At 37.4% G+C, this 25,855-nt stretch overlaps 1 protein-coding gene across 2 annotated transcripts in view; it reads right to left on the reverse strand.

Moving 5' to 3' along the window:
* Window positions 1-25,855, reverse strand: part of ANKRD12 (ankyrin repeat domain 12) — a 59,595-nt gene that overhangs the window by 12,323 nt on the left and 21,417 nt on the right. The window contains exons 3-8 of one of the 2 annotated variants that reach the window (XM_032122049.1): window positions 21,328-21,475; window positions 13,656-13,802; window positions 12,460-12,660; window positions 9,045-9,187; window positions 7,293-7,440; window positions 245-4,941 (exon numbers count right to left, since the gene is read on the reverse strand). In XM_032122049.1, coding sequence (XP_031977940.1) covers window positions 245-4,941; window positions 7,293-7,440; window positions 9,045-9,187; window positions 12,460-12,660; window positions 13,656-13,802; window positions 21,328-21,475 — 5,484 coding nt within the window. The remainder of the gene's footprint in view (window positions 1-244; window positions 4,942-7,292; window positions 7,441-9,044; window positions 9,188-12,459; window positions 12,661-13,655; window positions 13,803-21,327; window positions 21,476-25,855) is intronic. The other variant, XM_032122057.1, reaches the window with a different exon arrangement.

A 25,855-nucleotide genomic window follows, 5' to 3' on the forward strand; every position in this document is an offset into this window, starting at 1 on the left:
GTAGGCTTTACATACTTTGAAATACAGTATTTGTGTGCCCTTGACAGGTGTCATACATGGTTTGTCTTACAGTGACTGTGAAACCACTGTGTGCATTTCCAGTGAATGGGGCTTTTAAATATGGTGCTATTAACATGTCAACTTTCTGTTTTCAGCAGAATATTCAGAAGCAAGTTAGGAAGAATAAGGAAGTTACAAAAATAAAACCAAAACATGCCTTTCATTGAAAGACCACGTTACTTACAGTTGGGATGCATATCTTGCTCAAGGGATTGCCATCCAACAGGTAGGAGCCATTGAAAGTCACATACTCATCATAATATTGAGGTGCCTGAGGAATAACACTGCACAGCAATTTACGCTTCTCTTCTATCTTCTTCCTTATGTGCAAGTATTCAAAGTAGGGGTTTGCTCTTTCAGAACTGTATGGCTGAATCTCTTCAAGCTTCAAAGAATCAACAATAGCTGCCAGGGACTGCTGGGTCTTCTCCTTGGCCTGCAGCAAAGAAGGGTTCGCTTGCACAGGCTGAGGCACACGTGACACCTTCCTTTTACGTGGATGATGTACCTGAGCATCATCATCTTCAGTTAATCTAATTCTTGCTTTCATAGATGCTAATGATTCAGACTCTTTTTCTGATGTTTGCGTGCAGCCAAGAGGATTCTGCTTGCCCTGGTTAGCAAGCAAATTTGCTCTGTTCCTCGTGATTCTTTGAGGTACTTCTTGCTGTTCCATCTTCTGATCCTCAGCAACTTCTTCCTCTACTTTAACTATTTGGCTGTATTTATGCACCTCTTCCTGTGTAATCTGTTGTGAACTATTTTCCAAGTTGGATAGAGAGGAGCACTGTGGTGGATCATCTTCCAACACATTTTCTCTGTCTGCAGTGCAGGGGCTTTTATTAACCAATTCATTTGTAATTCCTTTTGATATTCCTGAACTTAGTTCACAGGTATCAGCATTGGCTTTACTATCAACAACATGCACAGAGACCAACTTTTCTTGTTGGTCTTTTTCATTTCTAGCATCTGAAGTCTCTGCTGTGTTACCATCCACTTCACCCAGCGCATTCTTACAAACAACTTTACTGAATGTGTATGAATTCACATTTAACTGTGAACTGCTATCACTTTCAGGAGTATCTTTCTCTAATGGTACCATTGGTAAATCACTCACCCTTTCATAGCTCTGTGAAACATCCTTTGGAGAGCTCTCAGAATATACAACAATGGGTGCATCAATCTTCTTAATGTTTGAAGGGAAGAAAGCATTTTCCAGCTCTCTGGTACTAGTAGCGTCTGTATCCAAAGCAGAAGTTGTAGTCTGAACTAGATTTTGCTGCTGTACAAATGATGAATCTTGACTGCTAATGACTGGTAAAGAAACGTGTTTTGACACAACTGGAAGTGGCTGGATAGGTAAAGAACAAGGTGACTGTGAAGGCAAAAATGATGCTGATTCTTGAGAACCGGAATTTCCCTTAACTTCAGCATGCTGAGGCAAAAATTCACATACTTGTTGCTCTTTTAACATCCTGCTCTCAGAATTATGCACTGCTATAATACTTTTAGTATCTTGCTCTGATACACCACAACCTGAGCTGTTAAACTCATTGTTTAATGAGCTAAGTCTGTCAAAAGGCACATCCCATGGTTTGGTTTGCTGAGTCACACCACTTTGACTACATGGCTCTAAATGCACATTAGAGTCTTCTGAAGGGCTCATCTGAGCAGTATCTTTAATGGTACTTGGCCCTGTTGTTGCCTGCTTGTTGCAAACAGCTCCATTTGGAGATGACGTGAAGTTTGACTGCAGAACAGTCACACTACTTTGAAAATCTCTTTCGAGTGTGCTACACAGTAATTCTGGTTTAGGAGAAGTGCTACTGTAAGTCTGAACTGACGGCACAGAGTTCTGGTTGTTTTCTTCTGATATTCGAGGCTGTTTGCTGTGTTCAGAAACTGCAGCAGGCATGCTGCATCTTCGAACCTCTATAACAGGCCTACACTCATTTAAAACCAACTTAGCATCTTCAACAGATGCTGATCTAACATACATTTGTGGGAGCCTGTTTGTGAAAGGTGGCTTAATGCGATCTGGCAACTCAGCAAGACCATCGGCCTCTTTTTCGACAAGGGCTGGTGATTTGGCACTTGCCAAAAATGGTGACTGCGAAAAAGACATTTGGGAATCAGAACCTTCTGGCATAAAGTCCGAATCATATTCGATTACAGGCCTTGGAGTAGTTACTGTGGTATGGCAAGAATCCTCAGAGCTTGCAACAGAAACCAAGGACACTGACCGGGAGCTCAGCCCCATCTTTTCACTTTCTGATTTGGGGGATCTACTTAAGTTATCTAAGGCCAACGAAGGCTTTGCAACATTGACACTTCTTGTATCTACTGACTGTGATCTATTACTTGTAGCATCTTTCTGCTGCTTTTCCTTCACACAAACATCTGGCAACTCTGAACTTTTTGAACGAATCAGTTCTTTGCCTTTTACTTCAGCTAACGAGTGTTTGGGTTTTTCCTTCATTTTGTTATGTTCTGAACAAGTGCGGTTTCTCAAACGTTCCTTCTCTTTCTGTTTTATTTTTTCTTTATGCTTTCTATGCCACTGCTCTATTTCCAGATCTTTAAGGCTAAGCATTCTTTCGAAACTAGTTTGCATCAAATCATCGTTGACCAGTCTTTTTTCTTTAGGCCGAGCATCCTTTGGTGCAGGAGCTGGTTTAGGCTTAAGTTTCTCACGTTCAAGTTTTAGTTTAAGCAAACTACTTTGATGCAGTTTATCTTTATGCTTGTCTCTCTCTTTGTATCGGTCTATATCTTTATCTTTTTTATCTTTCTCTCTACCATCTGGAGTTTTCAACAAATCATCTTTTGGTTTTTCTTTCAAAGATGACAGTTTGTCATGAGCTGTTTTATTACTTTCTGTAACACTGCATCTCCTTTCCTCTTGCATGTGTTTTGAGTTTGCCAGTGATGAGGTCTCCTTATCTTTGGATTTGTCTTTTTTTTCAAATTCCTTTTCTTTAGTTCTATTTTTTTCTGATTTAGTATATTCAGATTCCTTTTCAGACTGTTTGACTTTTCTTTCAGTACAGTGTTTTTCTTTGCTTTCAGCCCAATGTCTGTCTTTATCAGCCTTTTCTTTATCATGCTTCTTATCAGTTTTTTCTTTATTTCTTTCCTTGTCATCAACTTTTTTAAGAGTACCCATGCTTTTTACTTTATCATTTTCCTTATGGCACCTTTCTGCTTGCTGAAAACTGGACTTCTCCTTTACTTTCTCTGTATTTTCATTTACTTCTGCTTTTTCTTTCTCCATTTTGTATTCATGCTTTAACTTTTTCTCTTTTTCTCCATGTTTTCTTTCTATCTTTTCAACATCTTTTTCTTTGGCTGAGAATCGTTTTTCTGTCTTTTCTTTATTTTCCTTTAAATTCTTTTCCTGCTTTTCAGTATCTGTTTCTCTTTCTATTAAATGCACACTGGATGTTTCATCTTTAGCACCAAAGCAGAACAATTCGATTTCTTTATCTGCAAGCATAACTTCTTTTTCTTCTTTTGTATCGTTTGTTTTTTCATCCTTGAGAAACTTCTCATTTTCCTTTTTGTTCTTCTCTTTTTCCCTCTCATCTTTAGTACTTCTCTCTTTCTGGAACTGTCTCTCCTTAACTAACTTATCTTCTTTTGCCACAGCTTTTTCTAGCTTTGATTTTCTATCTGAAGAAAGAGATTCATGTTCTGTATTTAACAACGTATCATCATTTTCATCACTTTTGAAAAAGTTCTCTTTCCAAAATTCTCTGTCAAACTCAATACTTCTTTGAACCTCTTTAACATTATCTTTATGTTTGTGTTTCTCCTTCTCCCCATCCTGTTCCTTTTTGTGCTTTTCCTTTTCTCTTTCTTTGTGCTTTAATTTATGCTTTTTAAGTGTTTTACCTTCCTTGTCAATTTTTCTCAAAGTATAATCTGAATTCTCAAATGTTGAGCTATTATCTTCCTCTTTAATTTTAGGACTAGATTTTTCACCAAATTCCAAGTGAAAATCTTTTTGATGATGCTTGCTTTTTTCTTTGTGCTTGCAAGATTTGCCACTAGAACTTTCAACTAGGTAATCAGACTCAGTGCTGTGATCATACCGAACTAATTCGGACTGCAATGTTATTTCCGAACCTCCTGGTGATAAGCAAGTTTTGGTGTTTTCTTGCTTTAATGGCGTTGACTGCTTTTCACTTAACCCACAAGGATGCTTCGGCGATTTTCCAGCAGTGATATGAAATAGATGCAAAGAAGAATCTTCTTTTGAGGTGAAAGACTTCTTAAAGGTTTCTTCCTCTCTAGCTTTATCTAAAGAATCTAACCCAGAAGTAGCTATATTTGTTACTCTAGCATTTTCTTTTTCTTGCTTTACTTCTTGATTCTCTTTATTTTTGCTCTGATTTTTTACTTTCCTTTTAACTTTGCCCTTTTGCTTGTGTTCATTTGTAACCATATATTCTTTCTTCACTCTGATATCAGAATTTGATGTCTCTGAAACAGAGCAAGGAGAAACTATCTTCTTGTCCTGAAGTATTTCTTCATCTGAACTTTCAGAACTTGAATACAGAACTCTAGATGGTTTCTGTTTTTTGTTTTTGAATGATTTTGAAAAGACAACTTTTTCTTGTTTCACAAATAAGCTGGTCTGTTCAACTTCAGTCTCATCTTCTTTCCTTGGGTCTTTTCTAAGAATATGCTTGTCATCAATCATTTTTTTCATTTCATCTTCATCATCATCTTTAAACTCATACTCATCTAGAGCAGATGGAAGTGGTGCCTTACTAGGGACCATCTGTTTGCTGTTATTGGCTACAGAGTCCTTTTCTGCTTCTGAATCAACATTCCCATCTACACTGGAAGGATTTACAGATGGAGCTTCTTCAGAATCTAGAGTAAGGAAACAAAAAATTAATTCAATACTGATGAGACACTTGTCACACTTCAGGACAAAAGAGTTCAGCTCAGCAGTCACCTCTTTACAAATGAAAAAAGAATAAAACCTACCTTAAACACACAACAAACCTTCTCACTAGAATTTAGCTTTTTAAGAGAAAACAAAAGGTCATGAAATCAAAAGTTCTCCCCTCCCTTTACAGCTCTCACTTAGGCATGTAAAAATAACTAATTAACATTTATATCTAATAAAAGTAATGCACTTCAAATTTTGGAAACCTCATCTATTGTGCATAATTCCTGTATAACCTCTTTCCCAAGGACAATACCCTGCACAGACAGACTGTTGAGGAACCAATTGCTAAACAGTAACAAGTTTCTATTACACATATGTAAAAATATTTGTCTTAAGATTAATGATTTCACTAAGCTGAAGTTGATTCTGTAAGTGATGCCACAACTGTCCCTTAGAACGAAGGACCATGCACTGTATTTCAGGTTATTCTAGTACCAAAAATGTTAACACTACATCAGAACGTAGGGCAATATGACTTTTTTTTTCTTCAAGTATAGTGAAACTTTGACTAGAAAACATTCCTAGGGGGTTGGGTTTTTTTTATTTGTCTGGAAAAGAGAAACCAACTTTTACAATCATGTGACATGAGGTTGGAAGGGACCTCTGGAGATCATCTTGTTCACCCCACCCTGCTCAGGCAGGGACACCCAGAGCCAGCTGCCCCAGGACCATGCCCAGAAGGACTTTGAGTATCTCCAAGGACAGAGACTCCAGAGTCTCCCTGGACTACCTGTGCCACTTGCTTGGTCATCCTCACAGTAAAAAGTGTTTCCTGTTGTTCAGAGGGAACTTCCTGTGTTTCAAGGTGTGCCCATTGCCTCTGGTCCTGTCACTGGGCACTAGTGAAAAGAGCCCAGCTCGGTCCTCTTTGCACCCTCCCCTCAGGTATTTGTACACATCAACAAGATCCCCCTGAGCCTTTGCTCTTCCAGGCTCTTCATCAACTTCCTGGCCTTTCCCTGGACTCTCTCCATTATGTCGCTGTCTCTCTTGTACTGGGGAGCCCAGAACTGGACCCAGCACTCCAGCTGTGGCCTCACCAGTGCTGCGCAGAGGGGAAGCATCACCTCCCTCTACCTGCTGGCAACATTCCTAATGCAGCCCAGGATGCCTCTGGCCTTCTCTGCAGCAAGGGCACACTGCTGGCTCATGGTCAAGCTGGTGCTGTTCACCATGACCCAGGGCCATTTCTGCAAAGCTGCTTTCCCAGCTGGTCAGATCCCAGTCTGCACTGCTGCTTGGATGGTTGTTCCTCCCCAGCTGCAGGACTCAGCACTTCCCCTTGTTGAACTACGTGAGATTCCCAGGAGCCCATTTCTCCAACATGATGAGGTTCCTCTGGATGGCAGCACAACTCTCCGGTGCACCACTCACTCCTCCTTAGAACTCCCAGCTCTGTGTCATTAGGAAACTTCCTGATGGTACACTCTACCCCAACCATTAATGAAGGTGTTAAACAGGAGTGGACCCAGTATTGATCCAAGGTACACAGGCAGTTACTGGCCTCCAAATAAACTTTGTGCCACCCTTCTGGCATAGACATTCAGCCAGTTTTCAATCCACCTCATTTCTTTTACCTAAAAGATTCTGGATTATTGAAGATTCTGTGAAAGCCAAATGAAAAGTTCCTGTCTGGCACTCAAGTAAGTTACTCATGGCCAAGAATCTTTTGCTTCTGGGGCAACAATTCTTTCTGTGCTCCAAGAGCTGTTACATATTCCTCAATCTCCAGAAATACAGGAGCGGCCAAGAATTACTGCCTCCACTTCAGCAAGTCACCTACCTGGTCACCTGCAGATACCAGTGGTTCCCCCACTGGCAGGGACTTTTCTACACTGAGTAACTAAGTTACACCCATGTGAAACACTGACTCCTGATTCATCTACTAAAGGCGGAAAGTAAGTGACTTTGGGGTTATTTTTCACCATAAAAACATCTCAGAAAACACCCTGTATCGTAACAGATACGGTATTTTTCCTCTATACCTTTCTCTGGTAAAACCACCACTCTGATATAGAGTTGATATGCAAAGTGGGAGCAGCTTATTAAAGACAGAGAGAAAACAAAACAAAAAAAATCAGAATACACATTTCAGATAATTCAATTGAAAAATTTAACAAACTACCTCTAAAAATAAAAGTGGAAGACAACCTTAGCATTATCAATTGTTACCTGCAGCAAGTCTTAATAGCTAACACTATGCAAAAGATTAAAGCCACTTAACCTCAGGTGAAATAATGCATTTATGCAACTAAATAGCTACTTTTACCTGAGCAACTGTCCTCATCATCAGATATGGGCACCTCCCTTTTCAATAGCATTTCCAATTCTTCAGTTTCAGCAACGTCAACAGGTCTCTCCCCGTGCTTATTGGCTTGAAATGGATTTCCACCATGTCGAAGCAACAGCTTCACAATCTGCAGCATTAAATAAATTAACTTTTAGGTTATGCACAACATGTTTCTTGACCAACATAAAAAGCCCCTGTTGCACACAAAATGTGAGTAACATGATATGCAATCCTAAGTCCTATCTATGACACTGAGACTAGAAAGCAAGACTTCAGCAACTAAAACGCAAAGTCCAGGTAGTATATACATAGTCTGCTCTTTAAAGGAAGTGAAGGGGAAGACTAGAGACAGTTGTCCTCTGTTACACAGACACAGCATTATTATCAAGGAATGCAACAGGGGCCTTTTGTTCTTGCTGTTCTAGCATTTCTTCACACAATTCATCTGGTTCCCCACCTACCAGGCTCTCTACTCCTCTGCATTTGATTCACCTTCTTGTTCCAAATTTTATTGCACTTAAATAAGGAACAGATTAAGTTTTAAAAGTATCAGTACTGTTGGTTTACACACAACAGTTCCAAAAAGCCCTGAGAGAGATCCAAGTATCTTACTGGAGGAACAAACTACCCCCACCCGCAACTGCATGCAATAAATCAAAATCATCAACTTCTCCATCATCAAGGGCAACAGTCTGTTAATGCTACAGTGATACCAAGGCCACTGCATTTTCAGCACAGTGTCCAGTATTAATTACATTTTTTTTCCTTATGTGGTAAGAATGGGGAAATTCAGCAGACAGTGATACCATAACAGGAAGCTTCAGAATTATTCTGGTACACAATCTCAATGAGATGGCCACAGGTACCTGTACTGAGACCAGATAAGCAAGAGGCCTCATTCTCCAAGATTCTACTAAAACTCTATGAAAGCTTGATCTAAAGACCCAAGATCTCTGCTTAGGTACCTATAAAAAGCAGTCACTAAACAGCTAATAAAAAAATTCCCAGCAGATTATCATAATTAATTTCTCTAGCTTTTCCAGAAAAACCTTTCAAACGGAACATCTTGTTTGGAAAGTGTACTTGATTGAAGCATGTAGTCTATCTTTTGCTTTATACAACAGATTGCACACACAGTAATGAAATAAAAGATACATAAAGGGAAAGCAGAGTCACTTCTGCATCTTATTTGCAGAAATTAAGAACAAATTTAGAAGCTAATGTAAAATACCTACAGAGCTCCATTTATCTTCTCCCCTAAGTGCTGATTGGTAAATTTTAAAAAATAGTAAGAATACACATACATCAATTCTCCATTTCGATGCCATAAATAATACACAAAAAGAAATATAGGACATATAGGACCCTTAAATATTTATTAACATATATGCATAATATACACAAATCCATAGTACACTGTTAGTAGACATTTTTCTTTTGAGAATTCTGTACAGTAAAAGTTTCTCAAAAAAAGTTGCTAAAGTGATTATTTATTAAGAAAGTAAAGGGGAAACTTTTAAATATTTAAGACAACAGATATTGGTAGAAAATATCTGGCAAAAGAAGTCAGATGAAACAAAGACAATCAGAACAACTTTAAGATGCTCCCAAAACAGCAGAAGCAGAACTATAAGACCACATAACTGCAAAGAGGACAGTTAGAATTTGTTCTGAAGCTTCAGCATTTCAAGCCACGTATTTATACCCCTCCCACTCTCCCAGAACACTCACGTTTCTATGCCCACTACTAGCAGAATCATGAAGTGGGGTATCATCATCCAAGCCCTGCGTGTTCACGTCAGCTCCCGCCGCTATCAGAACTTTAGCAACATCATAGTAACCAACATTACAAGCTTCATGCAGTGGTGTCCAACCTAGAGTGAAGAATGGTAGACTTAAGACTGAAAGATCAAAGATCTGTTTTTTTCCTCCTGTGCTGTAGATCTCTATTGCCTCCAAACATTTCAAAACACACTCTCACACACAGTACTTGGCAGGACAGCCACACCATGGGTCTGATGAACAATACATGCTTTATCAACTTTAAACCTCACGCCAAATTCCAAATTCTTCTCAGATTAAACTGAATGCTGGAATCACAAATCAAATAGTACAAGACAAAATCTGGCACAAGATCCCCAGGCTAAACATGTCAGAGATTCTTTGACTAGTAAACATTTGAACTGTGTTAAGTGTATATATAAATAATATTATTCTATATGAAAGCAGTTTGAAAACCACACTACTGGAAAAAATAAGTATGGCAAATTACCTTAACCATCACTCCTTTAGAGCTACTGAACATGTACTAGGAATCATTAACAACATTTAGCAGCTAGATAATAAGCTATTAATAGTGACAGAGAACTTATTGCTGGTAGTTCCCAGAACACTAGTAATTTTTTGTAATTTTGATTTCCACAAGTGCAGTCCTCATTTTCTGCAGCAGAGCGTCAACTGAAGATGACAACCCACACAAGCTATATTCCTTACCTCAATTTCCTCTCCCCAGCTTGATGACTTCATAGCTGACCTGAACTGCTGTTGATGCCTTCTCAAAGCCCAGTTCTGGGGAGGCATTTAACTTTTGTTTTCAACATAACCAGTGCAAGTCTGGAGGAGTTTATTCACGTGAACCATGGGTCTAATCAGTAGCAGTCCTGTACCTCCACTTCATGGATGTACAAGAAACCCCTAACTTATCTAATCCCTCAGTAATTGGATTTCTCACCTTCATCTTTCACTCAACTTCCAAGCTGCCACTCATTTAAAATTTTAAAAAAGCTAAAAAGAAAGAAAGAAAAAAAAAGAAAGAAAAAAAAAAGAAAGAAAAAAAAAAGAAAGAAAAAGTGAAAAATAAAAGAAAAGCTTCTAGGTTATTCTAGAGCAAAACACTTCTTTCTGTTCTTCATATACTAAATCTCCTCTTCAATCATCACTTTAGTTACCCACTTCCAGCACTGTCTGGCTACCACCTCCTTACTTCCATTTTCTTGCCACCTGCCCTTTTCACACTCACCCAACATGATAACACTCTTCTGCTCTCAGCCCTCTGATCCCTGTCTTTTACTCTCTGTATTAATTATCTCCATAACTTATTTTTCTCCATGTTGTACTGCTTTGCTTTTCCATCCTTTCACAATGTCCAGCCTGCCAACTCTAGTGCTGGCTTGCTGTCAATATCTGTTTCCTTTACTGTTGTTCTCACATGGCAGTATCATTCTGGCAGATATCCCATGAGCAGGGTTACTTCCTCCATTACTAATTCATTTTCTGCTCCTTTAGTTCTGCCAAATCCTTAGCTAAAAAACTCTAATTCTCTAAACTACACTGCATCCTAAATTCCTACTCTTCTCCACTCATGACTCACTGCTTCAATCCTCCCCCTCTTCTTGACTTCTCCCTCTGCACAGTATTTTGAAGTTCAGCCATCTCGGCTTCTCTCTTTGGATTACCAATAGAAAAATATCTTGCTTGATCCCAAACATCTCCTCCAGAATTCTGAATGAAGTCCCCAACCACTTGCTTCCAACTGGTTCTCAGAACCAGCTCTCAGCCATTGTCCTCTTCCTTCCATTCGCCTTTAAAATTAAGTATCTGCACGAGGTCAGACTGGGATGAAGCTATGAAGTTAACTTCCTCCAGAGCAGCCCATATGGTGCTGTGCATTGCATTTGGGGCTATACACCAGTACTCACAGCACATCGGGGTTTGGGCTACTGCTGAACAGGGCCTGTGAAGTGTCATGGTTTTCTCTCTCCCTCCTCCTGCACAAGAGGTTGGGAGGGGACATAGCCAGGACAGCTGATCCAAATGTGTATTCCATACCACAGGATGTCATGCAATAAAAGCTCAGTGAGAGAAGGAGAAAGGTGGGTTGTTTGTACATAATGGCATTTGTCTTTCCAAGCATCTGTTACACCTGCTGAGGTCCTGCTTCCCGGCAAGTGACTGAACATTTGCCTGATGATGGGAAATAGTGAATGAATTCCTCTTCTTCCTTTGCTTGCACATGCAGCTTTTGCTTTTCTTATTGAATGGTCTTTAACTCAAACTACAAGGGCTTTTTTCCATCTTATTTTCTCTCCACACCTTGTTGAAGAAGGGAAATAAGAGAGCAGCTGGGTGGGTGTCTGGCAGCCTGCCAAGGTCAACCCACTGCATCTCTTCTTGAAGGGTTTCTATTATTCTCCCTGTGATTTCTATGGGCCTGTCTTCTCCTGAACCTCCCCCTCCTTTTCTAAAATTGCTCTTGTCAACAAGTTCTTTTCATCTCCCCTCTCAACTTCTTTGAAGATCTCACAGGGTTCCACTTCTGCTTGTTTTCTTCTCTTCCTCTACATGCCAGTCCTGGGCAGCTTCATGTTCAAATACAAATTCAGCCACCCTGTGCAAACCAAGAAATTACCAATCTATTTCTTACCTAAAGTCATGATTTCAGTTAATCTCACTATTATCTTCTCTTGATGTCAAGTTTGAGCTGACAACTAATTGTACTACACAGTTCTTAGTTTCTCCCACAGGGGCCTGCTACCTCAACTCCTCTCAACCATTCCCACTGCGAACATAATTCAGACCCATAAACCAAAACCCGTAAACCCAAAAATACTGTCTATGTTACAACTTAACAAAGCTCATCAATCACTGCTGAAATCACAGCAAATACTGACATAGCAAAGCTATCATTAATCCAGCAGGACTAGATGACAAGTGCAACTATACCACTCTCATCTGCCTTGGTGCATATCAGCTGTCCCAGTGAAGACAGTGCACATCACAGCGTCACCACCCTCACCATTACTAAACTTTGCATCTCCTCACATAGCCCACAGTCTCAGCATTTGACTCTGCCCAGCATAACCCTATAAACTTCAGCAAGTGTGCACATATTTCTGTAAATACCTACTGTGCAAAGGCCCTGGACACAGCTGAAACCTCTGGGTATTACTATATTGTTCTAATAATACACTATGTACTATAGTGTCCCAGTACTACCACTACCATAGGAAAAGAGAAACACAATGTGGGAATTTCTATGAAGTTACATTTTTTCATTTGCATACAACACGAACTGAAAGGAAACCTCTGTTAACAACTTTAGTGTTACTTTTAATTTATACAGTTAAGAGTACTCATATTAACTTACCTGCAAAATCTTTTACATTTACATTTGCACCTAATCTGATTAGCTCCTTGACCTGTTTAACATCCCCTCGAATTGCTGCCATATGTAGAGGAGTTTCCCCTCGTTCGTTTCTCTTGTTAACTTTGTCTTTTTGTCTTGAAGAAGAGGTTGGAGTTTTCTTCTGGGTTGGTGTTGTTTGTAAGGAATGATTCAAGGTGCAATCTATAAAACAAGTTTTTAAATGGTCACTGTTAAGTTACTTAAAATGAGGTGAAGTAAAAAGATTGTCTACACTTGCCTTCAAAAATAACAATGACCAGTGAATAATTATATGTAAATAAAAGACATTTCACCCTTCACACGTATCAACACAATGCTGATTTTCAATGTGAAAAAGGGCATTTTGCAAAATCTTACTATTTTAAGCAAGTTTCTAGGACAGATGAAGCCTATCCAAACTACAAGGTTCACATAGTCTGGTATAAATTCTGCTGAATCAAGACAAAGCGTGATCACGCAGATGAGTATCTACCCTGCTTCCTCTTCCTCCAGCAAAATTCCACTATATTTTTATGCAGTGGGATGCCAGTTTAAGGAATTACAGTCTGTGTACATAAATCCTCAGCTGTACCAACACAGCTGGGTGGACTGGATAGTTCCTTAAGGAAACCTTAAGCTATTTGCTTTTAAATAGCAATTCTGTAAAAACTTTACACCTGTACAACATATATACATACGTAAAGATTTTTTTTAAATACAGCTGGACCAAGGACAGTTTGAAATGGTGAATTAAAACCAAGATGTCCCTCCTCTCCCACTAAATCCTAAGGAAATGATCCCATTTCCTCCTAAATTAAAATCCTGCTCCAAAGTGAGACAGTAAGATAATAGTTAAGCTTCAATTAAAAAAAAAAGAAAGCATTTCAGGCTTTAAATAATCCATAAGAACAGAGTCTGAGAGGCAAAAATAATCAAAGGAAGAAATCTTCAATTTTTACAGCTATCATAGTGCAAAGCTTTTCACATAAATACAGAAGATCAAGAATTTTTCATCAAATTACTCATCTAGGTGAAGTAAGTTCTAACAGAAGTATGAATGATTTAAAATATATGAAAAAAAATCAAAGACTGTTGAAAAACATCAGGATTCAGAATATTCTGACTAGGACAGAACTAAACAGGCAAGAGGAAGAAAACTGTTAACTTTGTAAGATCACCTGGACTGTTGTCTCTTGCTGTCATCTGCATAAGAAGTGCCATCTGTTTGCGCTCTGACAGAGGGTAACCAAAAAGAATGCTAACCGGTGCTGATTTCTTATTCCCAGCATCCTTCTTCATTTTCTTTTTCTCCGGACCTTCCTTCTCTAGAAATAGGAACATTTAAAGACTCAAACTGCTGTTCCATCAGAAGAATATTTTTCTAGAAATAAAACCATCTCTTCAGGTCTGTAAACTGGTGATTGGTGGTAAGTGATGAAATACAGAAATTACACCTCTAACTTACTTCATTTGCATTAGTGATGGTTACCTGTTCTAATCGTATTAGGATAATAAGCTACTGAGACAAAGCACTTAAAGCTGTAAGCAGGATTACCAAAAAATTCTAAAAGATGAAAAACCTGTTTCACAGCAGGAATGCTGTATATGTCACAACTTGAATTCTCAGAGATTAAAAGTCAGGCAATTAAAAAATTCTGTAAAATCAGCTGGTCAGCTTTCAGCATTGAACACAGATCTGAGACTATGCTCTCTTCTACTTCTCTCAAGACACCATGTTAAAAATTAGGAAAAGACTATTTAATATTGGTATCTGCTAAGTAATTGGTTAAAAGATTGTTTCTCTCAAACTCATTCTGGTTTTTTATCTTAAAGCAATTTCTTCTCCAGAATTCATATCCTTCAAAAACATACAGCTATTTTATATACATAACTTCTTCCCTTTTATCAATATTTACGGAAGCTGTTTAATATTTCATGTTCATGTTTTAAACCAGGAGCTAAAATTACACATCTGAATAAACACATTAAAAAAGAAACAAAAACTCCCATGAAAACCAAGAAACTTTGTCATCTGCAAAAGCAGAAAACCTTAAAGGACTCCACTGAGGAAAACTTCTTTGACCTTCTGCAGAGAGGTAAAAATTAGAAGCTTAAGTCCCTTTGAGGTTCCTAGTTATCTTTTCACTTTCTACAAATCTGCCTTCTTTGTTGTTTCATTTGTTTCCTCTCAACTCATTTTCTGCCTTCCCAGCCTTCTCTAAATCTCATTTTCTAGGCCTGATTACAGACACAAGCTCTACTAATGCAATGCTCTGGAGGCCCAGGAAGGCACACCAACAGTTTTTATCTTGAATTCCACACTGACCCATAAGAAATACATGATTTTGCAGGCTAAACAATTACAAGCAACAGTATTTTAAGACTGGAAAGTTACATACCTATGTACATATTTTAAAAACCTCTATAAATTTATCCATCCTGTTTAAAAAGGAAACAAGATCCCTTTTACAGAATCAAATGGTAATTTTTTTCCTAAACTGCAAGCAACTCATAGCCTTGAATACCTAAAGAATTAATTCAATACCCAAATCAACACAATTTGTGTTGTGCCCCATTGATAAAAACATCTGCATAGGAAAATCAAAAAAAATGTTTACAATAAAATTGTACTTTCAACTTTTTCACTGCAAGTATGCTGTTCTCTCTGCAAGGATAATGCACAGCACACTCTTTATTGACTAATTTAGTACTTCTATCAAAATAACACATTTCAGCTTGACCAGCATAATCAGCTGCTTCTCAGCATATGCTATTTACTGCTCATGATTTTTTCCGTGAAAAACACACTTATCTTCATTCTGAATTATTCCTTACAATAATATAGCTATTTTCAGCTTGAGAAAATAATATATCAAAAGAAATGAAATAAAGCTTTTGATTATCTAGCTTCTACTCTTTTACCCACTGGGGTTGTCCAGATTTTTTGGGTTTTGCCTTTTTTTTTTTCCCATCAGCACAATTTATTCCTGTCTCATGTTCAGTCTTGCATTTCAGCGGAGGGGTAAATTATTCTTCTATTACATTTTATTAACACAGTGTTTGCAAAGCATTTCTAGATCTTACCAAATTAAACTACCCAATAAGAATACAACTGTTCTCACCAAGTTATACTGTAATTATGCACTTACCACTCAAAAAGAGACAGTTTTACTAAAATGGCTATGAGACTTCATATGTATTTTCAGTAAGTCTAAACAGTTCAATGAACAAAAATCAGTACGATCAACAAAAAACCTAAGAAAGTCTCAAGACTCTAGCAGGTGCACCTGCTAATCCACTTACTGGAGTATGTTCTGGACAAGGCTATTGCTTTTCCCCCCAAAGATCTCATGGATACGACCTGGATCTGAGTATACAAGGTAAAACAAAATAGGACAAGAGGAGTGGAAGAAAGCCAAAAAAAAACCAACCAGGGAGTAGGGCATATAAAATAGGAAGTCTGATACATCAAAAAATAAATCAGTGTTCCAAGACTACCATCACACAGTACACTACACTTGAACAGGAGGAGAGCACCTTAACATTTAGGAACTTCCAACTTTTTAGCTATTCTTTGTCTTGTGGTAACAGAAAACTTTTCACAGCTGTGTACTTGATGTTTCTACAATTTGAACAGCAATAACTTCCCTAATAGAGGAATAGTATCAGTTTAAGACACTACATTTAGGTTGAATTTAATATATAAAATTGACTGCTAAACTCAATTAGCTGGTTTGGTTTTTTGGTGGGGTTTTTTTGTTGGTTTGTTTTTTTTTTTTGGTTGGCTGGTTTCTGTTTTGTTGTTTGGGCATTTTTTTGGTTGGTTTTTTGGTTATTGGGGTTTTTTGGTGGGTGTTTTTTTAGATTTTGAGCATTTTGTTTTCAGATTCTATGGAATGCAAATACCTTCTTTTACATTCACATTCTCATTGTTGTCTGCTGTTCTTCAGCACTTAAAAATAGTATATAAGGGAATTTTTTACTTTTTATTAAAAAAATAAAAACAAGAACTCTTCAAGTGGCTTCATGTTTAACCACCTTCATTAAATAAACTTCATAATACACAGCCAAATCCATCCGGACAGTATCTTTTTAAGATTTTCCCTTTGCAACACAAGCTTTTCACCAAACACTTAAAAAAATAATTTTGAAATATTCAGGTTATGTGAAAGAGGAATTTAGGAGCACTTGAGCACCTATTTGTAAAGGAGCCCAATGAAATTCACTCACAATACTTAAAACGTACTGGCACGAGGAACAGCAGAAACACCACTGATTATTTTAGGATAATTTATGCATGACAGATTTTGTCCCAAGGCAACCAATAATACATCTGGGTTCTTGTTTGCCTTTTTTTTTTTTTACTTGGATAAATTACAAATACCCACTCAAGTAATTTTTAATGGTTTAGAAAATTAAATTATTAAGTAATGTAATATGTGGATTTCTCAAAACAAAACATGCCAAACTAACAAAGTATTTCATTTGGTAAAATAATCACCTTAGTAAGTGGACAAAAGAAATTAGGGAAAAAAACCTCACCAAATTCAAACTTCAGGGCTCATGTAGTCTGTTTTCATGTAGAAGACTCTATCATAGTCCAAATTGTAAAGAATAACAGGATCAAAAAATAGGACCATGCAAAATTAAAATAGAAACTGCTTGAAATAAATGCTATGAAGTTATAAGATTGAATGATATACAACCAAAGACTAACATGTTCATTGCTAATGATTGTACAAGATGGGTCAAGATAACTGCAGATGATGAAGTTCAGAGACAGAATTACTCAGCTCTGCGTGATCATGGCAACCTGACTGAAGTTATTTTCCGAGAGAAACACATCATGACTGGCTGTGGTTCCTACCCTCAGGGAAAGAGAAAGCTCAGAATGTGATGCAGAGACCTCACAGTGCACTTAACAATGCAGAGATTTCAAGGTACTACTGTGATACCTAATTAATCAAGTTTATGACATTTATTTAACAAAACCAACACACAAAACCACCTCCCCTTTCCTGCCTGTAGCCCAAACAACAGTTAAATAAACTTGTTATAGTTGAACAATAAGCCCAAATCCAGCAAGTGGTGTGTCAACAGTCTCTTCAACACCCCCACTCACCCCTGTAACTACAGGAAGCACAAGCACAGAAATTGTGTTACTGTGATGTACCCATGCAACATAAGAGGTCAGTTGCTTTGCTCTTCTGGATGTCAGCTAAGTGCTAAAAGAAGTACGACTGTGCCACGTTTGGACTACTTTAAAGACTGAAATTGAAGGGATCAGAGAACAAAACCAAGATCCTACTATAAACAGTAAATCTGGAGAACATAATTTCCAAGAAAGATCAACAAATTACCATGTTCAGTGTAATTGTAACTCGTTCCTGAATAATCAACTGTGTAACATCTTTACAATGAAAAGATTTTTAGGATCTGCGGCTATATTTAATTATTATGAAAAATTCAAATTTATCTCTTTAGACTAGTAAGGTGGAGAAAGCAAACAAATCTGACCTCTGCAAAATCAACACTTGTGGTTATTGGAATAAGAACAGTAGGCATCAGAGGTTATTTAAAACTAACCAGATTATTTAAATAAATTAAGAAAATTCAAATAACTCTATTTAAGTAGTTTAAATAACTGATGGCTTTTCAATCCAATTATGGTTTTGGATTGGGAGATTTAAAATCAGAGAATTTATTTTAAAAGATAAGAAAAATAATTCTGCTTTGACCATCCAATCCAGCAGTCTCAATCAAAGCTTGCACACAGACTCCTCCCTAAGACTTACCTATAAACAGATTAAAGCTATACTGCAGTATAAATAAATTTGTCTGCAGTATGTATACATTGTATTAGCTTTTTGTGGTTGCTCTGACCAAGAACGGGGATGTCATGAGAGAGCCCTCAGTTCAGGGTAGCCACCACAATCAGGGGAGTGTCACAGACAGCTCCACACAACAGAAGAAACACAACAGGATGCTGCTGATAAACACAGGGACAGAGTGTCCTTCCAGGTGTGTCCTGTTCCCAGGGGCCTCTTCAGAAGGCCACAGCTCTCCTGGGACTCATGTTCTCTTTCAGACCTGTGCAGACTTTGCAGCTACTTCAGCCATCTCAACTGGCATTGCAGGGCTGCCTTTACACAACTGGATGCAGTCTCCATGGCTACTAAATTATTAAGAAAGTAACTAAAAGGCTCAATATTGAAATATCGAATACAAATTTATTGCAGCATTTTCTTAAGAAAAAAAATTAAATTTACATTTAGATAAAGAGGTGGGCTATAATTGTTCTGGACTCTTACAGTACTATACAAATGCTGTTTGGTTTCAATTTTGCCAAAACTGACTGGGTGCAAAATGTACTTTATGTATAGTGCTGCAGAAATCAAATGGAAAAAAAATCCCCAAACATTTCAGTGTTATGTTAACATTCATTTTGGCTGTCCATGTTCATTACCACTTGCAGTATTTAGACAATACCTGAAGTAGAAAACAAAAAAAGCTCACCGGAGAGAGAAGCAAAGGAGCAAGTTTTACAAAAATCAGTAAAGACAAGACAAAATGTTAGTTTACGGAAGACCCAGAGATACAACCAAGAAAGCTCTAACGATGTAAATCTCTAAAAATTAGGTATTCCCATTCTATGACTCATTTACATGCCTAAACAGGATGAAATCCAGTCATCATGGAGTTCCTACGATCAGCTAGCGACCCTCCCACGTATCTGGGGGATAAACCATTTATTAAACTATTAGATTTTTTTATCCTCTAGCTACTTTTACAGCAATTTTTTTCTTTTTTTAACTCAGACACATTTTTAATGACCTTAAAGGTGATAAGAAGCTTTTCATCACCTCTTCTTTTTCCCCCTCTGTCTCTGATTACATTCTCATTTCCAAAAACTTACTTTCTTCCTTCTCAACACTCTCCATTCTCTGTACACAGCTATCAGGGAGACATTTCTCTCAGAGGTAACAGCTTAGCTCACTGAGAGCAAACCTTTTCCATGTCTAATGCCAAGTTTGTGCCAGAAGCAGCACTGCATTTCATGATCACTCATGTCAGTCCTAATCCATGTCAGTGACAAACTTGGCACCAATTTAAGTATCTAATTCCCAGCGGTCTAATCTAATTGGTTAGGCACAGAATCAGCATTACAGGAACAGTTTTTTCATCCCAGTAATGCTCCTGCTCTAAAGTTTCTGGAAGGCTTACGCACCAAGTTTCCCACCTGCAAAGGGCAGTTGCTCTTACCTCCTTACCTCAGCAGAAACGAAATGTTTGCCAAGCTGTCATGTTTGCTACCATAGTTAAGAGCCACGTGCCTTCTACTTTTATGTTAAGTATTTCTTGCCCATACTTGAATTGGCTATTTCATCTCCCTGCTACAACTTGTGACAAAAAGATTTTGTAGCGTGAGCACTGTCTTATTGTGCACGTCTACATGTCTGAGTAACCAATCTTGTTTATAGCAGCTGTGACAATAGAGGCTATAGCACAAGACACACAAAAAGTTCTCCTACTTTACAAGATGCTTGTGACAATGACTTATTTAAAGTTGATGGGGGTGGGGAGACACAACAAAAGATTTTCAACACAGAAAACTTTTGATAAATACTAGATATTACATCTACACACATTTATTTCCATTATGAAAAAAATAGTTATGGTCTAATACCAAGCAAAAAATTTAATAAAGCAGATGTTGGGAGCATACTTCTAATTTAGACATGGTGTTTTCAGAATCAAGTGGTATCATGAATAGTGTAAGACTCAAGAATGCTGTAAAACCACTGAAAACAGAACTAAAGCTAGGAGCATCGTTTTGTAATGTGATTATTTCAATATGGATTTCATACTACAGTCTCTTTACAGTAATATGTACGTATTATCAAGAAGCCAAATCTTCTGCATGAAATCAATCCTGAACAAAAATTAAACACACACTGAGGTATACACCTCCATCTTGCCTTTAAACCTCAGCACATTAACGGAACTACCCAGTCATGAAAATATTCAAATGTACAATAAGAAATGCATAAAAAAGTGTAGCACTGAGCCTTTGAGAAATTTGGGAACATGCGTTCTGCTGGCCACGGATACTGTTTGGTTATCAACTGAACTATTACTGTTATTGCACAATGACATCAATAATTAGTTACCTAAACCCAGAGATAACTGTACCTCTTGGAATGTATCCAGCTCCCTCCATCTTGATTTGAAAAGAACTCTGTTAAGAATGGTAGTTTGAAGCCTTGAAATCAGTTCTAATAGAGTAAGCTTAAGCTTACTCTATTAGAAGAACTACTCAGCCTGTGCAGAAAATTTACAGATCATAGGAACTTAAACTGGAAGGAAAGTGTGCTCTCCACGACTAGTTTAATTAGCTCTGTCACCTTAGCAATCTTTTTTTTGTATGAAGAACAGTACATCTACCAATCTATCTGACGCTCCCTCCCAAAAAAAGGCTATGAAAGGCTGACAGCTGTGTCTCAAATCAAGGCATCGACATGGTTTTTCATCCGTTTACTCATTTAAACAAATGGACCTCAAGAGATGACAATACAAAGAAAGATTTGTTACTGAAACAGAGGGAAAGAATGAGGTTAGGAAACAACTGGGGGATACAGATCAACTGTGGTGGCATGCTGGCCATTGCTAATGACAGGATGAAAGCCTATCAGACTGAGATGCAACAATCAGAAGCAAGCAAGCAACTTTTATACTTAGTATTCTTTTTAAAGAGAAAAAGAAATCAATATAAAAACATACTATACAATTAATTAAGTCAGGATGTATTTTACCAACAAATAATTAGTTAAGGAAATAAAAAGGTTCTACCTGTGTCTGAATTGCGATCTTCATTTCTGGATGGACTAATAGTAAAAGGAAGTTTACGTTTCATGGAAGACTTTTCTTTCATCTCCTTCCCCACATCACTCCTATCCACTTTTGGAGTTTTGCTGTAGGATGCAATCTTGTCCTTGCTCTAATATAAATAAAAAGTATACTAAGTAATTTTTGCATAAAGCAGAATAGTCTTATAATATATACAGACTGAAAGGACTGATATGTGTGAATGTATGTGCTTGTGTATAAGTTTGTGTATTACCCAGTTTTTTGAATAAACAAAATAATCAATGGCATGTTGTTTTAAAATTATTAACTTCTATGTCATTTCTACTTTCAGATACACCACTGTAGAAATGCTGTTCACTATTAAAGCCTTCATTAATTAGCAAAGGAACAACACAAACTAAACAAAAATTTGCCAAGTCTTGATGACCACCCCAACTTCCTTCCTTGACCATAACATAATAATCCCACTAAAAGCACATTAAAAGCCCACACTGCAATTCAGACTGTGAATTGTAAAGCCCCCAAACCCCCCTAATTACCCTCCCCAGCCTCTACTCCCACCCTGTAAAGCATCCATAAAGAATTCCCTTTCTATTTCAACAATAATAGTCTAATGTTTCATTTTAGAAAATCTGTGAAGAAACGTTTAAAGTTCATATCAAATTTAGGAAAAACAGGTACAAGCTATTTGGATTTTTGAGGTGTATAGATCTAGGGATTTTTGTCTTATAAACCATATTTCAAATAAACAAGAGAAAGCCTAAATGGGCCCAATATTAACTTATAGTTGGATTACTTCACTAATACAGGAGGAAAGAATGTAAAAGATACCAGGTTAAAGACTGCTTGAGAGAACCCGCTGCAAACCCCAACATTTTAGCCTACCAATCGAGATGCAATGCAGAGACACCATGTTCTCTGTTCACTACATGCTGCAGAAACACATTATCCAGCTATGTCAGCTAACACAACTCCCCAGCTTTATATCATTCTTAACACATGATCAGATGAAATCACTAACAGATTCATCTCCTAAACGTAGAAGAAGAACATACACTGCCTTGCCAATCACTGAAAATCAAAAGGCTGGTCCTTGGTACTTCTGAAGATTTATTCTGATTGAAGGAAAACTAGAAAAGAGCTTCAAGTAAAGGTATTGTTCTCAAAGGCACCTTTCCTTTTTAAAAAAAAAAACTCAGGTAAGAAGAAGTGATTATAAAAAGAACCTGCAAACTCTATAACCTTCAGAAGACAAATGTGCCAGGAAAATGACAAATAAGCCATTAGTCTATGTCAACAGAATTCCTGAGGTATAAAGGCTGCTGCCCACAGAGAACACATACCTTCTTCACTCCGAGTTTAGAAACCCAAAAGACCAAAATCCAAAACCAAAATGCAGAATAAAAACCCACACACCAAAACTAAAGCCAACCCTCCTTCAAAACCCCAATGGAAACAATTCCCCCCGTTTCTTTTTTACATGCTAGAATATCTAAAAACCTAAACCCTTTAAGATTCCCCACAGCCCTTGGGAAATACAGCGCCTGTGGCATTACTTATGGAACAAGCTAATCCATCTAACACAAGTCATCATTTGCAAATGCATCTGTAAGTTGATAAAAGCAGATCCAAACTCCATTAAGCCTTTTCTGATTGCTTCCACTACACACTCAAGTTTCCCACTTGACCCCAATCTCACCACGGGCTTTCTCATCCCTTGTTCCAAACAATCCAATTATTTCCCATATCTGTGTATTTAAATTTCCCACAATATTATAAAGTGGCATTAAAAATGTATTGCTTTCTCTAGAATATTATCTTATGTTAGGTATTATGCAATAGAAAGGATGAACTAAAAATAATTTATAATTCCTAAACAGGAAACATTGGTTTCAACTTGTTCTGTAGAAAAAAAAAACCAAAACAACAAACCCACAACTTTTTGCTGCTGGTAATCTTTAAAAAGAAACCCTTTTTTGGGGGCACTCATCAGTAAAATATATTTGTAGGTGCTCACAAAGAGGCACAAGCTGCTTAAGTAATTTGATAGCTTTACATTTATTCTTAAATTGCTTGTATGTATTATGTTAAATATTACGACTGATGCACTAGTTTTTGAATAATGACTGAAAATTAATTTTGTGATGATCTAATTAGGAGGAGAGGTAGTTCAAAATGCATACTTTCAGATAAATAAGAACACATTGAAAGTGAAAAAAAAAGGCTATCTATAGAATACACAGAAACAGAAAAAAAAAAGACACTATTTTGTTCCTTAGATGCTTATTTCCTTAGTGGAAATAAGCACTCAGCATTCAGCGGTGGACTTTCCAATCCAAAAGATGCAATGAACAGGGTTTTTGAGAAGTCTGTACAAAGTTGATGCTATTTATTATTTTTGGTGACAATGCTGAAATAGAGATACAATCAGATATGCAGACATCATCACAACTGAGAGGGAGAAGCAAAAAGCCCTGGCAAGGAGAATGTAAAATGACTGACTGATCTGAAAAGCAGTCTTAATACAAAACAAAAGAGGAAAAGCCAGGGTAAAACCAAGGTTTTCCAAACTGATAAAAAAAATTAACTGTACAATCCCAAAATGCTGTGTTAAAAGATAGAAAACTCTTAACAGCATCCTGGATTCAACTTCAAGTAAAGGATGGCAAGAAGAAGTAGAAATCCTGCAGGTTAGACCAGGCATTCCATTTTAAAGAGTGGGCATTCACTGTTCCAGTTGCTCCTGGTCACTGCAACAGCATGGACATCTCTTTTTCAGGGTCCAAAGCAAGGTTCAAAACTCAGCATCAACAGGTCTGTGCATTACTTTAATGTGATCCATGGAAGCAACCCAAAATGGAGTTGACATTTTTCATAAAATAACCTGTAAGTCCTGCGGACTTTCTAAAGAGAATAATTAACCTAAAGTGAAAACTGCTAATTGGATAAAACACTGCAGACATGTTGATGTTCAGAAAACTAAACTACTGCTGCAAAGTGAAAAGCATTACATACTTTCCATGTCCACTACAGTTAGAGAACATTTAATGGCTTTAGACTGCAACAGGAGACTAGCAAAGGTTATTTATCCTTCTACTAAACATCTAACTCTATGCCAGTCAGCATAATTAAGTATCAGAATAAACTGCCCAAGGAGACAGGAATTTCCATCAGGCAAGCCTTTAAAGAAAAGGTCTGGCAAACATCTGTCAGGAACTGCTTACAGCTTATTCTACTCTGGGGCAAATGGATGAACTGGATCTGCACGTCTCAACGTTTAATGCATGCCTCACTGGAGGATGTAGTAACAAGGAAAAATTTTCACTGTCAACAAAACCATACTAGTGTGCTGTGATGAGGAACACATTTTTAATCTGTTCAACAGGAACTGTCTCAGAAGGCTAACAAACAGCAGTCTGGACAATTTCTTGATATCCCATTCCAGCTCTATTGTCTGGTACTGCTACAATCAATGACAAGACACAAAAGGAGACAACAGAGAGCCATATAATCTAGCAGATGTACTAAGCCCAGGGAGAACAAGCATTCTTTTTCTGCCTATCAAAGATAATTACATACTGAAGCGTGTTCTGTATGGTATTAAATGGTTTTTGGCACTGTTGTTGGAGTCTTCCAAGGAGAGAATTAATTCTTACAAACTCCAAATGTGTTTCTCCTTTGGATGACATATCCATTGTTTACTTCCTGAGTTTGGCCATATAAAGTATAAATTCAGATAAATTAAAATTTCATTATGTTCGTATGTTTATGAAATATTTTATGCAAACATTAGATGGCCTAGCTGCTGTACACACTCATACTGTTTTTTAATGCTTGCCAGATGAGCAACTGAAATAAAAATACATGTACCCTAAAGCATACATGATATAAACTCAGCTTATTAACAGGAATGTTATTTCTAATGGGTTTTTTTGAGTTCTCAGAAGACCTGAACACATAGCTGATTTACATAGCTATTCACTGGTTGTTGAGGCTGTATTATAAGCATTAATTTCTGGACAAATATGAAAGATTATGCCTGATAATAACAACAGTAACTTCACTACGTTTCTCTGTCAACAGTTAAGAGTGCACAACCAGAACTAGCTAAACAGTGTAACAACTATGAAAGGGAAATCAAACCCTGTAAGTGTTTTTTCTTTTATCTTACGTTAAGCACTGGAATAGTCTTATGCCATTTAGGCCATTACAGCTTTTACTTTGAGAAAAATGAGGATTTTTTTAATGGAGTGGTATCCTTTAGCATTACTGTTCACTTGTAAGAGGCACAGTTTTGTATGAACATTATTTCACACTGGGCTTTCGTATTTCCTTACATCAATTACACTAGCTAATGAACCCCTAACATTTTGCATAGTAACTTCTAAAGCTTTAAGAACTATTACTTTTAAATTCATGGTTGCAAATGTTTATGCATTGAGAAAAATCTTTATTTGCTTTACAGAAATTTCCACTACTTTTTAAAGACATTTCATTAAAATTATCACTG

Source organism: Corvus moneduloides, chromosome 1 (assembly GCF_009650955.1).
Source record: "Corvus moneduloides isolate bCorMon1 chromosome 1, bCorMon1.pri, whole genome shotgun sequence".
NCBI lineage: Eukaryota > Metazoa > Chordata > Aves > Passeriformes > Corvidae > Corvus > Corvus moneduloides.